Here is an 18978-nt window from a genome sequence, read left to right on the forward strand (position 1 = left end):
TACATATCCCTCAACTCCTTTAACTCATTCACCTGTCAATAGACAGTTGGATTGTTTCCATATTCTGGTTATTGAACTAAGTGCTGCAATGAACACAGGTGTGCATATATCCTTTTGAATTAAGCCTTTGGAGATAGACACGAAGAAGTGAAATCACTTCTTGAAATGAAGCTCTATTTTACTTTTCTGAAAAACCACCATCCTGTTTTACACAAAGGTTGAACCATACAACAGCAAACTATAGTGTTTTAATGGTGTATGAAACTGGCTAAAATTAAAAAATATCTTACTGAGTGGGAGATAATTACATACCACATATCAGATAAAAGGCTAATATCCAAGATATATAAAACACTCATAAAGTTCAACAACAAAAATCTAATAACCCCATTAAAAAATGGGAAGAGGGGGCCGGAGCGATAGCACAGCGGGTAGGGCGTTTGCCTTGCACACGGCCGACCCGGGTTCGATCCCCGGCATCCCATATGGTCCCCCAAGCACCGCCAGGAGTAGTTCCTGAGTGCAAAGCCAGGAGTAACCCCTGAGCATCGCTGGGTGTGACCCAAAAAGCAAAAAAAAAAAAATGGGAAGAGGACATAACCAGACAGTTCCCTGAAGAGGACATATTTTCAGTCTGCAGGCACATGAAAAGTGTCAATCACTTATTATCAGGAAAAAGCAAATCAAAAACACAATGAGGGGCTGGAGTAATAGCGTAGCGGGTAGGGCATTTGCTTTGCATGTGGCCGACCAAGGTTCAATTCCCAGCATGCCATATGGTCCCCTGAGCACCACCAGGAGTAATTTCTGAGTGCATACCCAGGAATAACCCCCGTGAATCTCCAGGCGTGACCCAAAAAGCAAAAGCAAAAAAAAAAAAAAAAAAAACCACAATGAGATATCATCTAAACCAGTAAGAATGGCTTATATCAAAAAGATTGGAAATAACCAGTGAAACTGGTGGGCATGTCATGATACTTTATAAAGGATACTATTAAATATACTTTCAAAAAACAAAATAGTAACATTTATCAGAAAAGTAGTCTCTAAAATATTTATTTTTCATCTCAATAAATTTCCTAGTAGAAAAAAATAGCTACCTGAGTGGTCAACAGCCTTTAGTCCTATTGCCTCAAGAAGTTTATTAGTAGCTGGTCTTATAACAGCACTGGTTTTTATTTTAATTTTATTTTTTAAAGTTTGTGAGCCATACTCGAGATGCTCAGGTGTTACTCTTGGGTCTGTATTCAGAAATCACTCCTGGCAGTGCTTGAGGGACCATATGGGATGCCGGGGATTGAACCTGGGTCAGCCATATGCAAGTTCTACCCACTGTATCCACTGTATTATCTCTCTGGCCCCAACAGCACTGGTTTTTAGTACTGTAACATATGTACAAATTTCTATGATATCTACAAGAGGATTATTATAAACGTAAGTCTATTATACTTAATAGATTTTCTTAATTTTCTACAAATAAGCCAAAGAATGTCTTTTGTTCAACCATTTCTAACCAACTCTTTTCATATTTTTAAGTACTTTGTAATTTTCAATTTTTTAAAAAATTACAAGTGGTATTTCCAGAAGGCATATGTGTGTGTGTGTGTGTGTGTATAATATATATGTGTGTGTATGTGTGGAGCATAACCGTATTAACTAGAAATCAAATCACACTGAAGAAAAAACAAACTCATTGGAATATATCCTAGTGGTCCAAAAACACAGCAGAAAAGCCATGTGCACGTCTAATTTCATCGCAGCCCTATTCACAATAGCCAGAATTTGGAAATAACCCAAATAACCAAGAATGAATAAGTGGATAAGAAATTATGGAACTAATTAGAGAGAACAAAAGGGAATACCCTGCCACAGTGGCAGGGTGGGGTTGGGGGAGATGGGATTGGGGGGTGGGTGGGAGGGATGCTGGATTTATTTGTGGTGGAGAATGGGCACTGATGAAGAGATGGGTTCTCAAACTTTGTATGAGGGAAATATGAGCACAAAAATATATAAATCTGTAACTGTACCCTCACGGTGATTCACTAATTAAAAAAAAAATTATGGAACACCTACACAATGAAATACTACATAGCTATAGGAAAAATAAAGTTTGAAATTTGTTTATACATGGGTGGACATGGAGATATCATGCTGAGCGAATTGAGTTAGAAGGAAAAAAGCATATAACGATTGCTCTCATTTGTGGGATACAAATGAAAACAAAAAACATAGTAAGTGAATAATATTCAAAGGCAGCATAAACAAGAGGACTGGTCCATGGTAGCAAGTCTGCCACAAAGGGGGAAGGGAACAGATAAAGAAGGGACCACTATGACTATGATAGATGGAAATGATCACTCTGGACAAAAACTGAGAAGTAAAAGTAGGTAAAGTGATATGCGTGATACTCTTTCAGTAACAGTATTGCAAATCATAGTGCCTAAAGGAAAATAAGAGAGAAAGAAGGAAAAGTGTCTGCCATAGAGGGACATTGGTTGTGGTAAATGTGAACTGGTGAAGGGAGGGATGTGTACTGCCTGACTGAGACTCAGTCATGAACAACTTTGTAACTGAGTATCTCAAGGTGATACACTAAAAATAAAGAAAATAATAAATTTTGGGTAAATGAAATAACAGCAAAGTAATCACAGCAATAAAAAAATATATATGGTGCTGGAGTGACACCACAGCGGGTAGGGTGTTTGCCTTGCAAGCGGCCAACCCTGGTTCGATTCCCAGCATCCCATATGGTCCCCCAGCACTGCCAGGAGTGATTCCTGAGTGCAGACCCAGGAGTAACCCCTGAGCATCGCCGGGTGTGACCCAAAAAAGCAAAAAAAAAAAGGAATCATATTTCTTCATATCATATTCCAAGAATAAACACAAAAAGGTTTTGCAATTTAATAAAGTAAATCATGGACTTAATAATCTTTTATATATTGAAGTTTTTCCATTTTTTTCTCTCCTGGAATACTCTAAATAGAAAGCGTAAGCATTTGGAAATTTTATTTATTTATTCATTTATTTTTTAAGCCACTCCCAGTGCCAAGGACTTGTGCCAGGGACTACTCCTGTCTTGGATCTTTAGATCCCCTATAAGGAAAGCATGCAGTCTGGCCTGTTACACTATTTCTCTAGCCTAGCACTTGGAAATTTTAAATCTTATATAATTGATGAAGGTTTACCACACTTCCGGCTGAGAAAAGCAGCTGGTCCAGCAATTAGCCTTCTGATAAGCAACATGTAAAACAAATTCATGTTTTCAGATTCACCTAAGGGCTAGAATCCTTAACATGAATTATTAATACAAAGCAGTGTCTGCTGCAGTAAAGTAAGACCTTATGTAGTGTCGGAGATTAAACCTAGGTTAACTGCATGCACAGCAAGTACACTATCCATTATACTATCTCTCTGGCTCTTATACATAGCATTTTTAAAGTTGCGTTTTTGGTTATTATTGCTGTTACAGTGGGAACCATTTACCTACTGGAGTGTTGGGCCTAAAGCTACTTCAGTGATGTTCAAAGGCCATGCAATGCAGAGTATCAGATCCTTGCATCCAGGGCCCAAACCTAGCAGGGCTTGGAGGTCCTTGTAGTGCCAGGGGTCCAACCCAGTAGCCCTACTGGTGAACCATATCTCTAGCACTAGTTGTGCTTTTCAATTATTTTTCCCTTCTGTTTATTATTTTGGATTCATACCCTGTAGTGCATAGTGGACCATGTGGTGCCAGGATAAAAAACTGGGCTTTCATAAGCAAAGGATGAACTCCTGTCCTCTGAGTCATCTCCCCAACCCAGATGTACTTTTAAAGGTGAATTTTTAAACATATTAATTACATTAGTCACATATTTGTCTTTGGCTATGCCAAATTCAGGAGAAGAGTGATAAATTACAGTTCTTATTAATATTACTTCTTAAAAAGCCAAGCCATGATTTATTTGGAAATATTTTTCTTACCCACAACATAGATGAGGACTTGAAGCATTTCTTCTATTAATGTATTATACTGCTTAATCAAGTCCTGCAGAAATAAAAACGTGTACTTAATAAGAGCCCAAACTTACATAAACAAACATTTCGGAATCATACTTTTATCCCAAACAGTCCAGTATTTTCTTTTATAGGATAGCAACAAAGACTAAGAGGGGAATAATTCCTCTTTTTGATATCAGATTCAATAAGGTTCAAAATGCAGGCATACTAGGTACATACCAGGTACTCAATAACAAACTGTTAATAATTTGCTTTGGTATTAATATCAATGTTTATAAGCAATACTATGTTACTTACTTGGTCTTTTGTAGATATGGTCTTATTAAAAGCATCAGCAAGTTCATACCTCTGAAGTACCAGTAACAAAAACTTGTTTGGATCCATTAAAGATGCACCAATCTGCAAAAGAAATCCAGTATCACAATTCTCATGTACAAAATGAAGAAATATTTTGTTTCTACCATAACCAGCAAGGTAGTCCGAAAAGTTATCAAGTGAGATAAATTATGTAAGACAGTGTAAACTGCTCCTCCATTTCTAAAACACTATATAAAATTTTAACAATTAAAAAAATTTTTTTATTTGAATCCTTTCTTCTTCTCTTTTTTTAAACTGAATCACTATGAGATAGACCCTTATAAAGTTGTTCATGATTGGATTTCAGTCATACAGTATTCCAAAACCCATCCCTCCACCGGTGTACATTTTTCAGCAAGTGTCCCCAGGTTCACTTCCATCACCCCCACCCCTGCCTCTATGGAAGGTGCTTTGCTCCTCTCTCTGCCCCCTCCTTCTCCTCCCCCTCTCCCGCTCCCTTTCCCTCCTCTTTTGAGCATTGTAGTTTGCAATATTGATACTGAAAGGTTATCAAGAATATCCCTTTACCTACTTTTAACATTTAGATCTTGTCCAGCATGATCATTCCCAGCTATTATTGTCATACCCATACTGGTCTCTTCTCTATCTCACCTAACCTCAGCCCTACACACTAAAAATAACATATATTCCTATCATAAAGAATCTCTGAAGGAAGACTGAGACATAAGCATCAGAAGTTACTTTAAAGATACCTGAAGCATGATGATATCTTTATCATACATTTCTTCTCGGCACTTAACATCCTGGTAATAAAACACCTAAAAAAATAAAAAGAAAAATAGATGGTAAATTACTTATTTTAAACAAAATTCTCAAAAAAAAATTATTGTTAAAACTTTCTCTTAGAAATTCCAAGAATTGGGTCAGAGCAATAGTACAGTGATAGGGTGTTTGCCTTGCACATGACCAAGCCGGGTTCGATCCTAGGCATCTCATATGGTCCCCCAACCACCACAGGAGTGATTCCTAAGTACAGATCCAGGAGTAACCCCTTGACCATTGCCAGGTGTGGCCCAAGTCCTTTCCTCTATCTCCCAAAAAAGAAAAAAAGAAATCCCAAGAGTTCCTTAGTGGCAAAAAGTACGTTGCATTTCTACAAATCATAAGGGATGTTACATATTTTTAAAAATATTTTATTAGTGAATCACTGTGAGGTACAGTTTCAAACTTATGAACTTCCATGTTTGCATTCTAGTCATACAATGATTGTTTACCCATCGCTCCCCCAGTGCCCATTCTCTCCGCCAATGTTCCCAGTATCCCTCCCACCACCCCAACCCCATTCCCCACCATCCCACCCTGCCTCCAAGGCAGGGTATTCCCTTTTGGGATCTGTTATATTTAAAAGGAAATATGCTGGAGCTAGAGCATATTTAACACTTTTTTGTCTTGCACAGACAATCCGGGTTTTCCGTTACCCGCTATGGTCCCCCAAGCCCATGAGGAGTGATTCTTAAGTGCAGAGCCAGGAGTAAGCCCTAAGTACTGCCATATGTGACCCCCAAACAAAAACAAAAGAAAACGCAAAAGAAATATGACATGACAACACTTTGGAATTATTTATGCATGTTATATGCATATGTGTGATTTTAGAGACATAAGAAATTTCAAAGTTTTAAATATGAGTATTACTCTAAGCATACATAATAAAGGAACTGCACCTAAGCTTAAAACATCGATTAAATAAAAGTAAATCAATCATTGTAGAGTCTACAATCAATCATATCACCATTTTTCTCCCAAGTGGTATTTCTACAAGTTTTTTCTTGAACCTTTAGAAAAGCTGCTCTCTTATCTGCTCTAAAGCGGAAGGGAAGTCATGTGATTTTTTAACTTATGAATGGGAAGAGTACAGGTCCACAAATAAGGTTATCTTCAAAAATGTTAATGGACAGGTTTCTGATGGTACTTTATTTTTTCATTTAATAATATAAAAGAAGATGCGTACCTGCTTGCTAGACCCTTCTTTTCTGAAATTACACAAGAAAACAGACAACTACTCAGCAGCACTGAGGGACACAAGGCAACTGATATAAAAGAAAAAGAGTCAGATGGAGAATACCATCACAAATATGAATTACTGGGCATTGCCATACCTGGCTAATGAGAGAAAGTCCATTTCTTCGCCACATCTCAGCAACAACCTGGGCAACTAATACTAAACAACGCAAAGGGTATTCCACTAGTACCTCTACTTGGAAGTCCTCCTGAAACAGAGTAAGGTCAATTTTATTATTTCTCAGAGGGCTTGAATGTGTCTCAAAGTTATGGTACTATATATTACTCAGTTTCCTTATCTTTAAAATGGAAAGCCTTGAACTAGCTGTTATTCAGATTTCAATATGCTACATACAGATGTAAACAGGGAATTATTTAGGTAGTGTTCAAAATATCACTTTTATCCCCATTCATCAACCAAGAGATGTCTAGAAATGGAGCCTATGCAAATAAACACTTAATAGCGTCACTTACAAAAGGTACAAATTCATGCAACCTTGAAACTGCACCCAGCCTGCTTAAACGTACATGAAGTCCTAAAGGTTAAAAAAAAAAGAAAGAAGAACGAGAAAGCCATTAAAACCAGTCATTCTGCCTCCCAGGTAACTCATTAAGTTTCAAAATTTTTTAACTTAAATATACACTTAATTAAGTATAGAAAAGACATCCTAAAATATAGACTACTTCTATTTTTCTTTTTCTTCCTTTTGGTTTTTGGGCTACATCCAGCACTGGGCTTAATTCTGGTTATGCACCCAGGGATCACTCCTAGCAATGTTCAGGGAACCCAATGCTGTGCAGGATTGAACCATGGTTGGCTACAGGCATATTATTCATTTTTAAAAAGATGGTGCCAGAGTGACAGTAAGCAGGTAGGGCACTTGCTATGCATGCGACCAACCAAAGTTCAATACCTGGCATCCCATATGGTATCTCAAGCTCTCCAGGAGTGATCCCTGAAAGCTCAGCCAGAAGTAATCTCTTGAGTCACTGGGTATGGCCAAAATAAAATAAAGGAAGAAAGAAAGAAAGAAACTGATACAGGCTGTAACATAGATGAGTACTGAGGGTACTGAGTGAATTTAAGTTAAGTGTATGATTTCCTTTTTTTGTTGTTATTCTTTGAGGCCAGAGCTGACAGTGCTTAGGGCTTGTTCCTGATGCTATGCTCAGGGATTGATCTGGCAGTGTTTGATGGACCATATGTGGTGCCAGAATTGAATCTGGGTTGGCCGTGCACCAAGGGAATTGCATTAACCCCTGTATATCTCATCAGCTCCTATGAGTTCACTTTTATAAATACCTAGAGTACTTAAAGTCATTGAGAGATAAAATAAAAGAAAAAAAAATGGTTGCTGGGAACATCAGGGAAGGAGAAATGGGAGAATTATATTGAATAAGTATAGCGTTTTAGTTTGGGAAAATGAAAAGTTTTCTGTACATGGATATTGGTAATTGTTTTTGTATAAGAAAGTGTAATTGCCTAATGCCAGTGAACTACACACTTACAATGGTAAGTCTTATTTTATCACAATTAAAAGTGGAATATAAGACCAGAGAGATGGCTTAAAGAGCTGGAGTCCATGCTCTGGATGCAGGAGGCTGAGGTTTGATCCCTGGCACTGCCTGGTCCTCTGAGCACTGCACCAGAAGTCGCCCATGAGCACTACCTGATGTGACCCTATTTTTTAAAATTAAATAACTACATGCTACATAGTATTATGAACTAAATATTACTTCAATAAGATTCATAATTTCTTTTGTTTAGTGATAAAAGTAAACAGTGACATAACTTACCTGTGAAATTAGGCAGAGGAGTATTAAAAAAAGTAAGATTTTAAAACTACATCTAAATCTGGGTAGATGAGGGGCTAGTCCTTACACTCATACTAGATTTACACTCACACTAGATAGATCCATTAGCTGTCACAGATTAACAAAAAGCCTACGTAAACAAGCATCCTTAGAGATGTTTTGACAATAGTTTTGAAGGACAGAAACATTGAAAGAACAGAGAATAACAGTAACTAATATTGGTAAGTCAGTACATACTGAGCATAGAATAAAAACAGAAATGTCTATTACTCTGAATAGATAGAAAACAAAACTAGAACATGCAAAAAAATGCACAAAAAACAAAAAACTCACCTGCAAGAGTCCTAGAAAGTGGCAGATGTATGCTTACAAGATCCTCAGATACTCTGTAGGACTTAGTTTCTAAAGTATGACCACATAATTGTACAACTGTCTTATTACTAGATGCAAAATGTGAACTGCATCTCATCACAGCCTTATGACATTCTTTATAAGCCACTAGTAAGAGTTCTTCCTAAAAGGAAAATAGAAAAGTAAAGAGAATGACAAGTTATTTGCTTTACCACAATGTTTAATTAATGCTTACTAAATATGAGAATATGAGCATAAAATTGTTCTACATATTACCAGAGTTACTTCCAAAGAACCTGTAAACAGGAAATATCAAAAGATAGCCCCTCCAAAAATTATGTACATGGAACAGTGGGACGCTGGTGGAATCTCGAGCCGGAGCCGATACCAGCGCAAGACCTTCGGTTCCAGAAACTGCTTGCAGACACTCTACTAGTCTATCAACTAAGCCAGAGCCCCACGTCTGCTGATGACGGGAAATAACCATCCTTTTCGTTTTTTGTTTTCGTTTCTTTTTTCCCTTGTCAGGCAGCGTGGCGATTACTAAACAGGCGTGAACTCGGTGGCGCGGGGCAAGGGGGAAAAAGAAAAGTTATGTAACAAACAGCGGGACTTAATATCTCTATATTCTTAGCAGTGGAGAACTATCAAATGCCTCCTTGGCAATAGGACTGCTTTTCTTTTTGGGGGGAAACCCCAACAACGGTAGTGAGTTGTGTGTTGAAACATGGAATGTAATCGAGATAAGGCATAAACGAAGTGAAACTTATCAAGTACAAGGGTGGGGACTGGGGAGGTGGGAGGGGGCGGCAGGTATACTGGGGGGGTTGGTGATGGAAGATGGGCACTGGTGAAGGGAAGGGTGTTTGAGAATTGTATAACCGACATAATCCTGAGAACTATGTAACCCTCCACATGGTGATTCAATAAAATTAAAAAAAAAAAAAAAAGATAGCCCCTCCCCAACCACATTGTAAAATGATACAAAGTAACTGCCTAAAGAAAGAAAAAAATATCATAAATACAGAACCCAGGGCAGGTGGCTCAAAAGGCTGCAGCACATGCTTTGCATGCAGGAATTCTAAGTTTGATTCCCAGTGCTGCATGGTTGCTTGAGCACTTTGAGGAATAGCCCATGAATACCAAGCTGGAAGCAGTTCCTGAGTTAAAATTGGGTGTACAACCAAACATCACATTTTATGTTGGTGGGAAATGTACACTGATGAAGGGATGGGTGTCGGAACATGACTGAAATCCAACCATGAACAACTTTGCAACGGTGTGTCTATAATTCAATTAAAAAATAAATTTTTAAAAAACAATAAAATATCAGTTTGTAAAAGCAATTCAACAATTCAGGAAAGCAAGAAATTAGAGTTGGTTTAAAGTAAGATGGGGAATTGGGGACTGAAGGAGGGCTGGGTTCAATCGCTCTCCAGCACCTCATGGTCTCCTAAGTACTTTCAGGATTAACCCTCAAGCACTGGTAGCCAGGAGCAGTTGCTCAACATTGCCAAATGTGCTTCCACACCTTAAAAGGAATATACAGAATTTAAATATGGGGAAAAGATGAGAAGTTGATATTGTCAGCAGAGACATAGAATAAACAAGACAAAAATAATAAAAAATACCATTTTGTTTAGATAGTGGGAAGGAATTAAAACTAGATAAATCAAAGGAATAAACCCAGATGGACTTGGTATCAAAATATAAATACAGTGATTGCATATTAAGTATAATAATGTAGACAACATATTAAATCAAGAATAACTAATGAAGGGGCTGGAGAGATAGTACAGTGGGCAGAGTACATGTCTTGCACAAGGTCCACCTAAGTTTGATCCCCAGCAACCCATATGGCTGCCCAACCCCCACCAGGAGTGATCCTTGAGTGCAAAGCCAGGAGTAAGCCCTGAGCACTGATGGGTATGGCGCCAAACACCCTAATAAATGAAAAAATAAATAAATAAAATAACTAACAGGTATCACTCTTCAGATTGGAAAGGATATTAGGAAACAAGAAAACTGATAGGAATAAAGCAACAAATTCTAGGTGTTAAGTTGATATAGGTCTCAATTAGGGTGAAAGAAGTCAGGGTATAAAAGAGTAGAGCATTTGTCTAGCACATGGCTGACCTGGTTTTGATCCCTAGTGTCCCATATGGTTCCCCAAGCACTGCTGAGAATAATTCTTGAGTGGACAGCCAGAAGCAAGTCCTGAGCATTGCTAGCTATGGCCTCCCCAAAAGGGGGGGAAAAAAAAAAGAATGAATCTTGGGCTTAGGGGATGGCACAGTGGCAAAAGGCACAAAAATTGCAAATGTGAGACTATGATTTCAATCCCTGGTGCCATCTACATGCACTAAGCATGCCCTGGTGTTCTGTGTGGAAGTCTCGATGCTGCAACATAGTGTATAATCTTTGGTATACCAAAGCTAGGTGTGGGTGAGCATAATTAAAATGTGCAACTACTGATGAGCACTGTGACTAAAGATGTACAAGCACTAAGGCCAGGAGTGCAATCTTCGGCAAGCACATATGTGAGAAACACAGTGCACTACAGTTAGAATGTGTGATCTCCAGTAAAGCATCACAGCCAAGTGTGTAAGCGCTGCAACAAAGCATTGTGACACCTATTGTCACAAAACAACAACAAAGAATAAAAGCAGGTAAGACAAGAATAAACCCCAGGTACTCTAGTGGAGGGTGTGATGTTGGAAGGCTGTAGCATAAAATTCTATCATTAACAATACTATCATAATCACAGTGCTTCTAATAAAATAATGAAACAAAAACTAAGAACAAAATGTCCCTTAAATAAGAGAAAAAAAAACAATGAAAATGAAGTTAAGATCATGATATAAATTTAGAATAAGGAATTAAAATTTGGGTAACTATAAAGGTTACTATTTAAGATGTAATTTATTAGTTTTATCTTAAAAGATAAACCATAAAATGAAATGAGTTACAGGAATATTTCTCTTAGAAATTAGTATTAGGGGCTCTGGAGATATAGCATAGTAGGTTCGGCACTTGTCTTACATGCAGCCAACCCAAATTTAATCTCAGGCACCACAGATGGCCTCAGAAGGTTTAGCAGGTATCATCAGGATGAACCACACCTGAATCTCCACTGCCACCAATTATGTGCGTGCCCTCTAAAGGAAGAGGGGAGCGAAAAATATATGCTGTGGCTAGCTGCTGGATAAAATTCTGTCCGTAATGGTCTATAAAATGATTGTGCAGTATTGAAATCTATTCTGTCTGTGGGCATGGTCATCACTCTGACCCTGTGACCTGCCACTGGTGGTAAGACAAGGGAAAAGAAAAAAAGGAGTTACAAAATACAGTTCAAAAGATATCAAAGTCCTAAGTAAAGTCCTAAGTGATTAGACATGTATGAATGAATGGGAAATAACAAAGGAGAGGAATAAGGAAGTAAAATCAGGAAGAATACAGGCCAAGAAAAAGAAAAGGCAGAAACATTAGGGAAAAAAAAAGACCAAAATTGAAGAAAGACAAATTTAATCAATGAATAGACTAGGGTGAGAAGTACAAAGAAACTGAAGAAAGTAAAAAAATTTAGATAATGCCAAGTTCCTCAGACTAGAAATAAATGAGTGCTATCTTCCCCAAAGGGAATCTGGGATAGAACAGTGTATTTAAAGAGGGGTGTGGTCTAAAATTTTGCTTAAAGTAATTTATTAGTTATATTTTTTTAAATAATTTTCTTGGGTTTTGGGTTTTTGTTTTGTTTCGTTTCGTTTTTGGTGGTGGTGGGGAGATTGGGCCACATCCTGCAATGCTCAGGGCTTACTCCTTGCTCTGTGGTCAGGAATTACTTCTGGTGGGACTCGGAAGACCATATGGGATGCCAGGGATTGATCCAGGGTCAGCCACATGCAAAGCAGTGCCCTACCTGCTGTACTATCTCTCTGGCCCTGAACAGAGTCCATTTTCTAATCAATCACAAAACAACTGGACTTTCCTCCTAAATTTAGCATGACAAATTCAAATATATGAGACTGCTTAAACAATAAAACTTTACATCAAGGATGTTGCAACCAACTGATTCTATTAATAACCATTAGAATAATTAAAAGGCTCTGATCCTACTAATAATGTTACTTACATCACAAGCACACCACTCTTGGAACATAAGTAAAATATTCTTCAACTGCATCTGTATAGCAATGGCAGCCTCCCAGTCAGGATCCACCTCAATGTGTTGACCAACCTGTCTTCTGATTTCCTCCATTCCCTGCAAAAGTGTGGTTAACATATCCTTATCAGTCTGCTCATTGCTCGTCTGATAAAACACAAAATTTATCAGAATTCATGCTCATATATGCAGTTTTTTTTTACAGGCTGTTGAGGTCAAAATGCACAGGTCAAATTCCAGTTTAGTCAGTTGCTAGCTGTGAGACCTGGTCAAATTACTCCCTCTTCAATTCCCCTATATGTAAAAAGGGGATACAAACAGTAATTACCCAATGAGACTGGGTTCAAAACAGACAATGCTTGTCAAATGCTTACTGCAGAATCACATAATAAAAATTAATAGTAGTAACAGTAAACTAAAGAACATAGAAAGGGCTCTTAAGGCAAAATTAGTACAATGGTATTCAAATTTTATTTCTGCTCTACTATATATTTTTTTAATTTTATTGAACCACCGTGAGATAGTTACAAGCTTTCATGTTTGGGTTGCAATCACACAATGATCAAGCACCCATCCCTCTCTACTATATTCTTTGCCTAATAAAAAACACAATTTTCTGGAAAAAATTTAAAACCATGGTTAAACTTTAAAAAACAAATTTATCTTAGTGATGTATAGAAGAACCAACATACCTGCATACAGGTAAGAATCTTCAAAAATGATCGAAAGCCTTCAAGGAACTGCATTCTTAACCTTTCTGTCCATACTGTGGGTTTGCTGATCAGGATATATCTATTATATCAAGAGAGAAACAATGATTTCCTTATCTATCTTAAGATCATCTTAAATTCTCAGGGCTGCAAATAATGTTAATTCATCAAAATTATTTCTTTTGTTTGCAGGATGTGTGTGGGGGTGGTGGGTGGGGATTATGGCCACACCCAGTGGCGCTGAGGGCTTTCTTTCGGCACTGTACTCAGGGATCATGCCTGGTAAGTATACGGGATACTAGGGATTGAACCCAGATGTGCAAGGTAAACACTCTATGCACTGTACTGTTGCTCCGGTCCCAAAATTATTTAATTTCTTACATTAACTAGAAAGTATGAGCAGAATTAGATTTATTCTGCTTTAGATAAAAACCAGAAAAATGTAAATGCTCTTACACAAGGCAGATGTTAAGCCTGACTTATCTACTCAGAAGTTAGTCTAATTAAGTGAACCTAGAAGAGGCTGAGGAGAGCTCAAGTGGTAGAGCACATGCCTCACATGTGTGAGGCTCTGAATTTGATTCCCAGTACCACATGTTCCTTCAGGGACAACACTCAACACTTTTGAGTGTTGCCCTGACTACCACCAGTACTTCCAGGACAAAATGATAATGCTATTACTGAGCCCTAGTAGTACTGGGAGTGGCTTCAACACTTCAAGGATCCTTGAAGTCCTCAAAATGTGGTCCCTATTTAAAAACAAGAACATAAACAGAAGAAATCTAGCCTGCTACAGTTGAACACCACATTACAGATTTCCTAGGACTATTCACATCCTTCATCCAAAGAACTAGTTGGCAGTATAATTTGGTCTAAGAGGTTTCAACACACTGTTGTTCGGTATATAATGACAAGAGATTTATATATCATATGAATATTCTGTACTGTTTCCCCAGATCTACTCATTCCCTGGTGCATGATTTTAGCACAATAAATATAGTGCTACTGTGGGAAAGAACAGAAGGGGAAAATCAGGTGACTTGAAACAAATTTTTTTACCCAAGAACCCAAGAATACAAGTACCTATGTTACCATGGCTTACATATATTCATTTTAAGAGATTTAAGACCCATTTTCCTGTACAATTTACAAGACATTGCCTCTTTGCTACATAGACAATGACTAGTTTCATACACAATGGGACCAACATTTATGATGGAATGATCTCTCAGGAACAAATTATCGGTAGTTATTAAACATTATTGGGGCGATGTGATAGTAAAGCCATTAGGGCAATTGCCTGATCTTGGTTCAATCCTGGAGCCACGTGTTGCCCCTCAGCACTTCCTCAAGCAGCACTAGGGTGGTCTCAGTTATCACTGGCCCTAACGTCCAAGCAGCAATGCATTCATATGCCCTTGTGTTGAACCACTGACCTTGTTAGCTGAGAATCAAAGTGGTATACATTCAATTAAAACAAATTCAGCAGATAAGACAATAATTTAGTAGTGGGTTTAAATACTAAAAGGGGATGAACCAAGAGCCGCGGCACGAGAAGCAGAGCCTCCCGCCTACTGACTGTGATCCTGAGGTCTCCTAACCCATTTTGGCACCAGAGCAGATTCTTGGAGCCATGCATTTTGACTGCGAACTGAACTACAACCTCGTGCAGCCCGGGGAGGGATTTTTTTCCCTCTCCACCCCATTTTTCTGAGCGAAAATGGCGGCAGCGGCAGCAACCACGCGAGCAGATTCTTGGAGCCATGCATTTTGACTGCGAACTGAACTACAACCTCGTGCAGCCCGGGGAGGGATTTTTTTCCCTCTCCACCCCATTTTTCTGAGCGAAAATGGCGGCAGCGGCAGCAACCACGCGAGCAGATTCTTGGAGCCATGCATTTTGACTGCGAACTGAACTACAACCTCGTGCAGCCCGGGGAGGGATTTTTTTCCCTCTCCACCCCATTTTTCTGAGCGAAAATGGCGGCAGCGGCAGCAACCACGCGGTGAGAGCCACCCTCTAAGACCCCTACACCAGGAGGTAGGACTTTCTTTAGTGACGTAGCCTGTAGGTGATCCTGGGAGGGGAGGTGTTCCCGGCGCGCCTTCCGCCCAGAGATGAACCAAGAGCCGCGGCACGAGAAGCAGAGCCTCCCGCCTACTGACTGTGATCCTGAGGTCTCCTAACCCATTTTGGCACCAGAGCAGATTCTTGGAGCCATGCATTTTGACTGCGAACTGAACTACAACCTCGTGCAGCCCGGGGAGGGATTTTTTTCCCTCTCCACCCCATTTTTCTGAGCGAAAATGGCGGCAGCGGCAGCAACCATGCGGTGAGAGCCACCCTCTAAGACCCCTACACCAGGAGGTAGGACTTTCTTTAGTGACGTAGCCTGTAGGTGATCCTGGGAGGGGAGGTGTTCCCGGCGCGCCTTCCGCCCAGAGATGAACCAAGAGCCGCGGCACGAGAAGCAGAGCCTCCCGCCTACTGACTGTGATCCTGAGGTCTCCTAACCCATTTTGGCACCAGAGCAGATTCTTGGAGCCATCCATTTTGACTGTGAACTGAGCTAAAATATTAGAAACCCAAAACCGCGCGGCCGGACTCAAAATCTTCACCTTTACCAAGGAAGAGAAATTATTAGATGATGCTTATTCAGCAGGCCTGATTGTTGGGGAAAATTTCCAATCAACAATAGTGAGTTCTGTATGGAAATATGAAATGTACTCAATATATAGAGAGAATAATGGGAATATCATCAGCTACTTAGATGGGGGGTGGGGTGGGAGGGGGGTGTATTGGGGTTTTTGGTGGTGGAACGGGTGCACTGGTGAAGGGATGGTGGTTTAATCAGTATTTGACTGTGACTTAAACCTGAAAGCTTTGTATTTTTTTTGTTTTCACGGTGGTTCAATAAAATATTTCTTTAAAAAAAAAAAAAAATACTAAAAGGATACAGATTAAAGAAACTGGATATAATTTTTCCTAGGATACTTGACTGATAAGTCTGCAGTCTACAATCACTACAAATTAAATAAGAAATAAAATTCTGAATAGACAAAGTGAGAACCAGAACGAAAGAATGAAAGCTATAAAATAATTTAATATAAAATAAAAAGTATTCGGGGCTGGAGCGATAGCACAGCGGGTAGGACGTTTGCCTTGCACGCGGCTGACCTGGGTTCAATCCCCAGCATCCCATATGGTCCCCTGAGCACCACCAGGAGTAATTCCTGAGTGTAGAGCCAGGAGTAACCTCTGTGCATCGCCAGGTGTGACCCAAAAAGCAAAAAAATAAAATAAAATAAAATAAAAAGTATTCTCAATTTCGTAAATCACAGTGTTATAATAAACTTTCTTTAAAGGAAAGACGAGACTGGGCACATTCAGAAGAGAGAGAGAAAGAATAGTGCCTGCCATGGTGGAAGATTATATAACTAAAACCCAATCATGAACAGCCTTTCAAATTGTATCTCACTGTGATTCAATAAATTTTTTTTTTTTTGCTTTTTGTGTCACACCTGGCAATGCACAGGGGTTACTCCTGGCTCTGCACTCAGGAATTACTCCTGGCGGTACTCAGGGGACCATATGGGATGCTGGGAATAGAACCCAGGTTGGCCACGTGCAAGGCAAACGCCCTACCTGCTGTGCTATCGCTCCAACCCCTCAATTAAAAAAATTTTAATTAAAAAAAATTAAAAATCAAAATAAATTAAAAAGCAAAGAAAACAAAACAAAACAAAGACACATTCTTATATTTGTGTTTGCTTTTGCAGTACCAGGTGTTGAACTCACAAGGCAAGGCAAATGTTCTGCTGAGTTATATCCATGGCCCAGAAGAAAAATTTTTATATTTGGAAGGGGTTAGTCAAAGGCTAAGTGGATGGACTTTGAGAAAGTGAAAATTTCCTGGGTCAGAGTGATAGCACAGAAGGTAGGATGTTTGCCTTGCACCTTGATGTAGCTAACCCTGATCTGAACATGCATCCTTTCACCAGTGTACATTTCCCTACCACCAATGACTCCAGTTTCCCTCAGGGGAGAACTGGTATGGTCCCCTGAGTACACCAAGGGTGATCCCTGAGCACTACTAGGTGTGCACACCACTACCCCTTGACCCCTGTCAAAAGAGAAAGTGAAATTCCCAGAGATAGGCTGAGCAAAGCTTGTACAAGCTAATACAACTCATTTTATATTAAGGTAGAGTCAGATCAGAAAAATATAAGGTCAGATCATGTAAGACTAAAATTAGTAGAAGAATTTAGATTTCATTATGGAAATGATCAAATGAAGTTAAGTATTTAAGAGTATTGTAACTGATTTAAAAGCAGGGCTAGGGAATGCAATTAAGACAGAGAATGGACCACTATGACAATGATAGATGGAAATTAACACTCTGGACAAGAACCTGGTGCTGATGCCAGGGGCACTCCTGAGTACACAGGCAAGAATAGCTTCTGAGTACCAACAGGCATGGCCCCCAAACATAAATAAACAGCTAATTCCCACACCCCTCACACTTAGTGAATTAAAATTTCTAAGATTCGTGTCTTAAGAATAAAGAAAAAAACTTTGTATGAGGGAAGTATAAGCACAAAAGTGTATAAATCTGTAACTGTACCCTCACGGTGATTCTCTAATTAAAAATAAATAAATTTAAAAAAAAAAAAAGAATAAAGAAAAAAGATGAAATTTCAAACACACTTTAGTCACTATTTTAATGCTTTCTGATTGAGAGAAAAAAAGTTCCAAGCTGATCTAAAGGAAAAAAAAGAAAAGAATAGAACCAGGTACTGCAAAGAGGTAAAGTGACATGCATTGATAATCTTCAGTAATAGTACTGTAAACCACAATGCCTAAAAAAAAAAAGACAGAAAGAGAAGAAAAGTGTCTGCTACAGAAGCAGACTGGGATGGGGTCAGGAGGGAAACTGGGTTCATTGGTGGTAGGGAAATGAACACTGGTAAAGGGATGCATGTTTAAATATCCTATGACTGAAACTAAATCAGTCATACACAGAACAACTTTGTAACTGTGTATCATGGTGATTCAATTTAAAAATAAGAAAAGAAAAAAAATAAAAGCAGGGCTTTTATGAGAAATAAGAAATATGAGAAATAAGTAATATGTTGGGAAACAAAGAGATATGGTGCCAATTTTTGAGACTGGAAAAATGGGACTTATTATTTATTATACCACAGGTTATACTTGATTGCCATAAAATAAGATTTATTGTTGCTTTTTAGAGTATTTTTGTTTCTGCGCTTTATTTTGCGGTCATAGCTGGTGATGCTTAGAAGCCTCTCCTAGAGATGCTCCAGGGACCTTGCAGGTACAAGACATGCAAGGCAGGACTTGCACATGCAAAGCACTTTAAGCTTTACTTTATCTCACTGGTCCTGCTTTTTAGGTATTTTTGACGCCACATGATATAATAAAAGGAAGATGCATTTTACAAATAAATCAATAATGGCAGGCTGGAAAAGACATTATGCCACTTATCAGCTTTATGGCCTTAGGCAGATAAAATAAGCAAAATTCCTTACTACATAGTTACTTATGAG

The 18978-nt window shown here is 38.8% G+C and overlaps 1 protein-coding gene across 1 annotated transcript in view; it reads right to left on the reverse strand.

Moving 5' to 3' along the window:
• Nucleotides 1-18978, reverse strand: part of UBR1 (ubiquitin protein ligase E3 component n-recognin 1) — a 154263-nt gene that overhangs the window by 76957 nt on the left and 58328 nt on the right. Inside the window, exons 13-20 of the mRNA XM_004609603.2 lie at nt 13393-13492; nt 12671-12799; nt 8521-8701; nt 6847-6908; nt 6471-6581; nt 5067-5132; nt 4294-4395; nt 3961-4024 (exon numbers count right to left, since the gene is read on the reverse strand). Of these exons, the coding sequence (XP_004609660.1) occupies nt 3961-4024; nt 4294-4395; nt 5067-5132; nt 6471-6581; nt 6847-6908; nt 8521-8701; nt 12671-12799; nt 13393-13492 (815 nt within the window). The remainder of the gene's footprint in view (nt 1-3960; nt 4025-4293; nt 4396-5066; nt 5133-6470; nt 6582-6846; nt 6909-8520; nt 8702-12670; nt 12800-13392; nt 13493-18978) is intronic.

Source organism: Sorex araneus, chromosome 3, assembly GCF_027595985.1.
Source record: "Sorex araneus isolate mSorAra2 chromosome 3, mSorAra2.pri, whole genome shotgun sequence".
Taxonomy (NCBI): domain Eukaryota; kingdom Metazoa; phylum Chordata; class Mammalia; order Eulipotyphla; family Soricidae; genus Sorex; species Sorex araneus.